The sequence below is a fragment of the Leuciscus leuciscus genome, assembly GCF_965113295.1.
Source record: "Leuciscus leuciscus genome assembly, contig: HAP1_SCAFFOLD_790, whole genome shotgun sequence".
Lineage (NCBI taxonomy): Eukaryota > Metazoa > Chordata > Actinopteri > Cypriniformes > Leuciscidae > Leuciscus > Leuciscus leuciscus.
The window spans coordinates 13,401-21,254 of record NW_028117950.1 but is presented as its reverse complement, the minus strand read 5'-3'; the positions used below and the strand labels follow the sequence as shown (position 1 = coordinate 21,254).

General features: G+C 38.5%; 2 protein-coding genes and 1 long non-coding RNA gene across 3 annotated transcripts; 1 reads left to right on the top strand and 2 right to left on the bottom strand.

The window, feature by feature from the left end:
• Positions 1-234: 234 nt before the first annotated feature.
• On the bottom strand, positions 235-2,300 carry LOC309491983 (uncharacterized protein; the record flags this gene model as incomplete). Its single annotated transcript, XM_082191009.1, has 8 exons — positions 1,751-2,300; positions 1,372-1,491; positions 1,184-1,228; positions 976-1,094; positions 765-887; positions 625-690; positions 438-526; positions 235-340 (listed from the first exon to the last, which is right to left on the bottom strand). Coding segments are annotated over exons 1-8 (678 nt in total), but the record flags the coding sequence as incomplete, so codon positions are not given.
• Positions 2,301-2,479: 179 nt separating this feature from the next.
• Positions 2,480-5,406, bottom strand: LOC309491981 (uncharacterized protein). Its single transcript, XM_082191008.1, has 7 exons — positions 5,104-5,406; positions 4,908-5,015; positions 4,661-4,794; positions 4,382-4,555; positions 4,038-4,273; positions 3,587-3,808; positions 2,480-2,740 (listed from the first exon to the last, which is right to left on the bottom strand). Exons 1-7 carry the CDS (start codon positions 5,380-5,382, stop codon positions 2,580-2,582), a joined length of 1,314 nt encoding a protein of 437 aa, XP_082047134.1. The 5' UTR covers positions 5,383-5,406; the 3' UTR covers positions 2,480-2,579.
• Positions 5,407-5,739: 333 nt separating this feature from the next.
• LOC309491982 lies at positions 5,740-7,153 on the top strand. The gene is made up of 2 exons (XR_014203386.1): positions 5,740-5,823; positions 6,503-7,153. It is a non-coding gene; the product is annotated as an uncharacterized lncRNA (long non-coding RNA).
• Positions 7,154-7,854: the final 701 nt, after the last annotated feature.

Here is a 7,854-nt window from a genome sequence, read left to right as displayed (position 1 = left end):
ATATGTTGTCATTTTAGGACAGTGCTATTAGAAATTACTATATGATGTCCATGGCCACCATCATATAATCATCCTTATTTTTTTATTTATTATTCAATCAAATTGGATGTTTAAGTCATTGAAACTTGAATTCATCAAACTGACTTAAAAAAATAAGTTGAATCTTATATGTCAGGAAAACATATTACATTAACTCATCAAAATAAGTTGAGCAGTTTTTTACACCTTTGATACCTTCAGTGCAAAAACTCCACAGGACGAGGAATCCCTCTGTTTGGGATGAGGAACCGTCTCGCACGTCCAGGCTGAGGCGTCGTATCCTCTCTGAAGCATCAGTGCTCTTATATTGACAAACAACAATGTAACAAATGACAGCGCTATGCATTGTAGTTTCAAATACATTACTGTAAAAAGCCTTTGATTTTATTTATTCATACCTTGTCACCTTCTGGCACTTCATTATATCGATTTGACTTTCTCCCATTGGGTCTAAAAACAATGCCTTCTTCTGTGATGGCAGGATAACCTTTCAGTATTTTAGAATATATAGAAACATAGTTATGCACACTAATGGTCCATTTTAGTTTGGTTTATTTCAAAAACAAAGCAAGTTCCATCTTATACCGTAACTGTCCAGTGGTTGTGCTTGTTTGTGATGCCAATGATGAAGTGGTACACTGAGGGGTCAATCTGAAAATATTTTTGTTGTTGTTAGAATTCAAAGCCTTTGTGACCTTATCGTATTTACACTGAATAAAACCAACCTTCAGCATTGTTAAATGTCCTCGCCAAATTTTTCTCATTTCAAAGCTGTCTATGTAGAATGCCTGCTCTGCTGACCGAATGTTGAATTTCTGGATTTCCAGATAGATGAAGGCATTGATGACCTGCTGACAATGAGGTTCACATGAGGGTGCATACATGTTGTGTTTATTATACATAATAATAAAGTCAAGCGACTGTTTGTTTGTGTACCTCACTCTCGAGCTCCAGACCTGGAGAAGTACTGTAAAGGTCAAAAAAGAAGACTTTGTATGGCCCAATTTTGGAGACCATCACAAAAACATTCTTTCCTCTCCATGCATCTGTAATGCCTGTATTTGAAAACATACTGAGTGTATAATGTCACTTTTCAAAGAGCCTTCCCATAGTTCACATCACAGACGCAATATTTCTAACTTACACTGTTCTATGCGTGGGCTGACTTGAGTTTCTGACACAGTTTCTGCTGTGGAAGGGTGGATAACACAGTGATAGATTATTTGTTTATTTAGTTTGACAACACAACTACAATTTTAAATGTGTCTTGCCTTATACAAAATAAATATAATGTTAAAAAAAGTATGTGAATTGATATTTTACTGTTTGTACATGTGCCCAGATCCAGCAGACGATGCTCTAGCCTCCTCATGTCTTCCTTGCTATCTATAATGAGTTGGACAACATGTCGTCTTACATCCTTGTATTGCCTTCTGATGCGTCTCACAGACTCTAGAAAGAAATAATGAATGTGAATTATGAGATGGGTTATTGTCCCAGTGCTAACTTATTCCATATGGCTATCACTCAAAGCAATTGTCTAATAAAAGGACTTGAGGATAGAATCATTTGATCTCTCTCTCTCTCTCTCTCTCTCTATGTATATATATATATGTAATTAAATTATTCATTCATTGACGATGTCCTTAAAGACACTTGATGAAGTGGGACCAAACTTTGCATGGCAGTTTTCTAGTGAATCGGGCCTTACCTTCTTCCATTGTCACACGTCAAAAATCAGTCTCTTGCAATAACTGATTCTTTTTAGAAAACCTACAAATAATCATTCAAAAAGTATAAATTAAAAAGAGCCAAAGATGTTGATAAATACACAATCAAAAATACAATTTAAACAAGAGAACAATAAAGACTACAAAATTAATCATTGTTTCGCTACATGACGTTCAAGCATGGTATTTTTTTTAGTAAAAAAATGTTCATGTCCAAATGGTTTTATATATGGCAGAGAAAAAAAAAAAAGCTATAGCAAAAGTGTTACAAGGTAACAACACAGCGTATAAACGCTCGATCACTTCAAAGCCACATGAAACTGTTATTTATCCACTCAGTAGCCCAGTTTCGAAACCGCTCACGTGATGTCATAAGTACAGGCATAACTTGAAATATCATGCAAATAATTAAAAAAGTTGAAAGACTGTCACCTTGATCAGCAGAAGATCGATCTCACACGGTGTAAAACAACAGGTTTGATTGACAGTAAGACGTCACAGGTCACAGAGGGGGATGGGAATTAGTAGAGTAGCGGTGGCCATACAGTAGGCTATAATATCTCTAATTTACACTCGTGGCCACTGATGTTTTGCCCCTCGTAGCAAAGGCAAGGCACGTTATTTATATAGCACATGTCATACTCAATGGCAATTTAAAGTGCTTTACATGAAAAGGAAACATAACAATATAAAAAGTAAAAAATAAAAAAGAGAAAAAACTACTTAAAGCACATGTGCATTTCATTTGAGACCGAAGGACAGTGGGGTCGATTGAACATATCATATCATTTTGTCTATTCATAAAGATTGTCAGACACGTTGCCCCTTCATTTTTAATATTCTGCATCTATAATAAACTTTAGGCCATAACTGAGAACAGAATAAGGAGCGGGACTTCTCATTTAAAAAGGAATCTGCTGCCCTCTGCTGGACAACTTGAGACAACTTCCACTTTAGCAACAGATATCCTCCTGGGACCCAGAAAAAAAAAGTTTTTTGAATTTAGTTTTTTTCCAGGTTATCACACTGTTTAGAGCACAATAAACAAATGGTAAAAAAAAACATTTTTGAAAAATAATATTTTATTCATACGTTATGCTATGTCCTCTGTAGTGGACGTCAGGACTAAGTTGTTTAAAAAATAAAATGACATGAAATTATATGTATAGGCAAAAACAATGGGATTTTTTTTTTCAATCACCAATAAATTTGGGGGTTTCAGGATTTTTTCAACCAAAATTTGTATAAAGATTATTCTCAACTATGTTATGAAAGAAATAATGGAATGAATTGATACACCATTTTACTTTATGCAATATGTGGGTAAAATGTCCATAAATTAATATTCCCATTCAATGCAATGTATCTATAAACTGTATCTAATGTGCACATTAATGTGTTCTTGGAGCAACATTTAATGAAAAAAGAAGTGTAATAATTGGAGTAATAATTGGCAACATTTGAATAATAATATCTAATATTTCATAGAAATATTGATGTATAATTTATTTCCATATTCACTTGTTTCGTCTCACAAAATGCCTGATAAACATGATTTAAGTCCTGGTGTCCTCTACAGTGGACACGTATGAAATCAATGCCCTGTTCTGTAACAGAATTTTTTTTTTTTTTTTTAAACCCCTTAACATTTTCCTGAGATGTTGTTTTATGAAATACAATCTGAAAAGTAGTCCAATTTACTTTTTTTTTACCAAAAAAAAAACCTCTACTGCCTATGCTAATAATTCCTTGCAGTATACGTTGCATGGCCCACGTTTCATTTATAGAACAAACTAATGCCACAGTTTTACCCTTACCACGACCTTGCTTGGCACCGAAGTCCTTAATAGCCAGCCCCGTCCAGGTCTGCTCAGACAGGCACTTCATTATGGCCTCATCCGACTCTATGGCGAGGTTGGAAGGAGATGGTTTCCACAACCGTTGAATCTCCTCTGGCTTCGGGTAGTTGGACTTCCACCCCTCCTGCCTAATCAGCCTCGACAACTTTCCGGTCGAAGGCTTATGGACTTTGAAGTGTTCTGAAAGACAAAATGAAACCACTTTACTCAAAAGAAGTCAAAAGTGATCGGTGTGAGTCGGACATTGCTGCGTTTTGATAGAGATAGTGTGTGGTAGAAAAAGGTCTTTGGGTTTTGGGTTTGCATAAAAAAAATAAAAATAAAAAAAAACACACAACCCCACAGCAACCTGCAGCGTCTGCATGTTAAAATGCGGGACAATGCTGTATTGGTGGATTCGGAGACTTACCCAGAAGATATTCCCGCCTCTGGGCGTACTGCGAGACCCGCCACTTATCATAGAAGGTGCGGTCTTCAGGAAACCCATACTTCACACGCTGTTTTTTCGATGGAGGCTGCCCATCCAGTGAAATGGGAAAACTGGTCACAAATGCAGAGAAGTCTTTGCGGGCAGTTGGCAGACTCGAACTGCCTCCGGCTGTAGCCAATTCAGCAAATGACTGGTGGTCGTCGTCCGAAGAATTGCTTTGTAGGCGAGGAACAAAAAGGTTTGTTACTTGGGCAAAATTATGGCTACTCGGATGTAAAGATTGTTTGTGACATGTTAGGTCCTTGCTGCGTGAAGAGACTTACACGCACAAAGAGTCCAGCAGCACAGCTGCGTCAACAGCGTCCTGTGGTCCGACATCACGAGCGCCACGGTCCAGGTAAAACTGCACCGCCTGCCGTTGGGGCTCCGTTAGCTTCTGCGCAGCAATGCCAACCGCCCTGCGCACATCCTGGCTAGTAAAGTGGGGAAGTTTGTGCCTGCAGAAACAAAATGGAACACAAAGGGTTGCCTGTGAAATGACTGTGACTGACAAAATGTAGTTAACGGTGTGCACTCACACACGCATATGTGCAGGTACATACAGATCGTGTAGGCATTTGAGGTCTCGCGATACGCTGGAGACCGCCTCACCGGAGGACACAAGAAAGAAGGCATTGCATGGTTTCTCGTGACAGATGTTCCCTGGCCTTATCTTGCTGAAGTAGACCTGCAAACACTATGGGAAACAAAAACAAAAAAGGGAAAAAATGTCTGTGCGAACAAAAGATTATTAAATGGTATAAACAATGGTAGCAAGTCATCGGCTGTTTATGTCATACTAAAACTCACAGCTTCCTCCCATTGGGTCAGGGCAAGCAGCGTGTTGGTATCCGTGCCCCTCCCTACGCCGATCACCACCCTGCCACTATGCTCAAACCGATCAAGCCAATCTGAATCCTGGATAACGAAAGAGCGGTCACTAATGCATACGTAAACACTGCATCATATCATGAGCGTAAAGTCTTTAAAGTAGACATGGACTTACTGTCAAGGACTCCACAGCAATCGGGCGCAGCATGTGGGCAAAAACCAGTGTAGCTTCGCAGTAGTACCTATACATGGTACTTTCTCTGTGCCCGAGTTTTCTGCCCATCTCCAGATCTTGACACATCCTGTTTATTTCCGGCTTCGCCACTCTTAAAATAGTTTGACAATCTTTGAGTGCAGCAATCCCAAAGAGGAAGAACCTGTTTGGACAAAACAAAAAACAAGACAGGTGTAAGGGATCTGCTGGAGGCAAGTATAGATGAGAACTCAAATGCATTTAGAAACATATCAAGATCAGACATAGAACAAAAGCACAGCGTGGCATTAACTCACAACAGAAGGATGGGACGGCATGACACTCAGCAAACACGGGTACAGTGAAACAAAAAACTGACAAAGACACGTGGCAAACATGAGGGCTTAAATACACACAAGACTAATGACAAGACAAGGGACACCTGTAAACAATGAACCAATGACAACATGGCACATTAGACAAGGGAACACATGGCAGGATCATACTCAACACCAGACAAACAGCTGACAGACACTGTGTCGAGTTGATGAGGGTGATTGACTGATTGATTGCAGAGTGTTTGCAGGTGAGAGCCAAGAGCATTTCTTGGCATTGTGACTTTATCATCTCAGGATAAAAGTGTGGTCGCACATGTCAGTGAGTTTGTTTGTTTGTTTTATTCAGTTGCATTGTCACCTTATGGTAGGTAACATCCACACTACATTTCTCATGATTGATGTTCTTAATTAGTACTTTTGTCTTGTTTCCAGTACAAATGGCTAAATAATCTCAAGTCGAAATGCATTTACTAGAGGAGTAGATTTGTATAAGATGCTGCACTGCAAAAAACAAACATTTTCTTACTTAGTATTATTGTCTGGTTTCCAGTCCAAACATCTAAAAATTCTTACATGAAGATGCATTAAAATGAAGTGGGTTTTTACTCAACACAAGCTAAACTATCTGTCCATGGATTAAGAAAAAGAACCTTAAATTCAATAAGAAACCATATTTTTCTTACCCCATGGACCGATAGTTTTGCTTGTGTTAAGCAAAAAAACCCTTCATTTTAATTATTTCCACAGAAAACCAGACATAATATAGCATTTTACTACTTTAGTAAATTCATCTTGATTTTAAGAAATTCTTTTGATATTAGGACTGGAAAACAAGACACGGATACTAAGTAAGAAAAGCATTTTTTGCAGTGAATGTCTTTGTTAACAACTCCCTTCAATCTGATTTACTTATCACAGAAAACAGGACCCACTATAATTATGACATCTAGTGAATGCATCCTGATTTAAGAATTGTTAGATATTTGGACTGGAAAACGAGACAAGGATACGGAGGGGGAATAACACTCTTTTTCTTTTTGCAGTGTAGCACACGGTTTACTGCACTTACTTTTGAGTCGGACCAGACGGGACTACGCGGGTTGGAGATGGAGCTTCAGCATCGGTCTCCGAGGGCTGATTGGCAACGAAGAAGCCGCGGCGAAGAAGTTCATTGACCAAGTTGGCCTGGGAGCATCTGTCAGGAATGAGCTTGCAGATGACATTGTAGTCCCAGTTTCTGCCGTAGCGGACCCAACCCTTGCTTGAGGCCTTTGCGCTCTGCACCTCGGCTGCTCTCTCCTCTGGAGTGCTGCTCCTCATGCACACACGAGCCAGGTGAACGGAGATGCACTCCTGAGGCTTGTGGCACCGCAAGCAGTGGACAAGATGACGATCAGGAGTCCTGGGAGACAAACAGACACGTGAAAGAAATTATTTCAACGATTTTAAAGAACAATTCATGATTTGAAGAAATGTAATTAAAAAAAAAAACCACACTAAATGAGCAGCAGCACAACAGGGCCTGCCCTGCACTAATGCCATTTGCATTGTGAGGGCCTTAGTCTGTGCACGCTCACACCCTTTAATGACAATGGTCATCTTAAACCTAAACGTTGTCTTTAAACGCTGAGAAACACACAATGAATTCGCTTGAAAACTTGGTTTTAAAAAAATAAAATAATTTGTTTGTGCAATTGTTGTAGTAATTGTTTGTTCTTCTAAACAACTCGCTTTGTTTGTATTCTTTCCAGAAAACAAGACATTGCATCTTATTCCGTTTTACTCCTCTATTAAATGCATAATTATTTATATATAGTGTATATATATTTTTCAATATTTGGACTGTTTTAAAAAAAAAAGACAAACACTAAGTTGGAAAATCATTTTTGGTAGTGTATTTGCAGTCCAGTTTAAACTAAGAATATAGGTGGAAAATGCCTGGTGATCGGGTGTCTCTTAAATTGAAAACACAATAGGTTTGCTTTGAAACGTTGTTAACATGAGTTTTTTGTTTGTTTGTTTTTTTTTGGTTGAGAGAAATTGGTTTCTCTGTAACCACCATGACCTCTGACCTCAATGAATTGATTGTAGCTTATTCACAAAAAACAAGTCGAAGTTGAAAGCTGGATTCTAACTATACATTTTCTTTACATAAAGGCTTTACTTCAAAACTTTGGAACTACACTACCGTTTAGCAGTTTTAGACCTGTAAGACGTCTTAATGTTTTCAAAAAATGTCCCGTTAGCGCTTACCACGAAGACCACGCCCATAGCACCTATAGCACCTTGAATACTTAATGTTTATATATATGAGACACTTCAGAAATCAATCGCATGCCGAATAGCCGATCAAAAAACATTGATTATTATTACCATAAATGTTGATACTCGGAGA

Coding starts and splice junctions, on each gene's coding strand:
- LOC309491981 (XM_082191008.1), bottom strand. CDS start 5,382: ATGCATTTGAGTTCTCATCTATACTTGCCTCCAGCAGATCCCTTACAC. Junction 3,809..4,037: donor GAGGCGGGAATATCTTCTGG/GTAAGTCTCCGA, acceptor TTTGTCTTTCAG/AACACTTCAAAGTCCATAAG. Junction 2,741..3,586: donor CGGTGCCAAGCAAGGTCGTG/GTAAGGGTAAAA, acceptor TCTGGGTCCCAG/GAGGATATCTGTTGCTAAAG.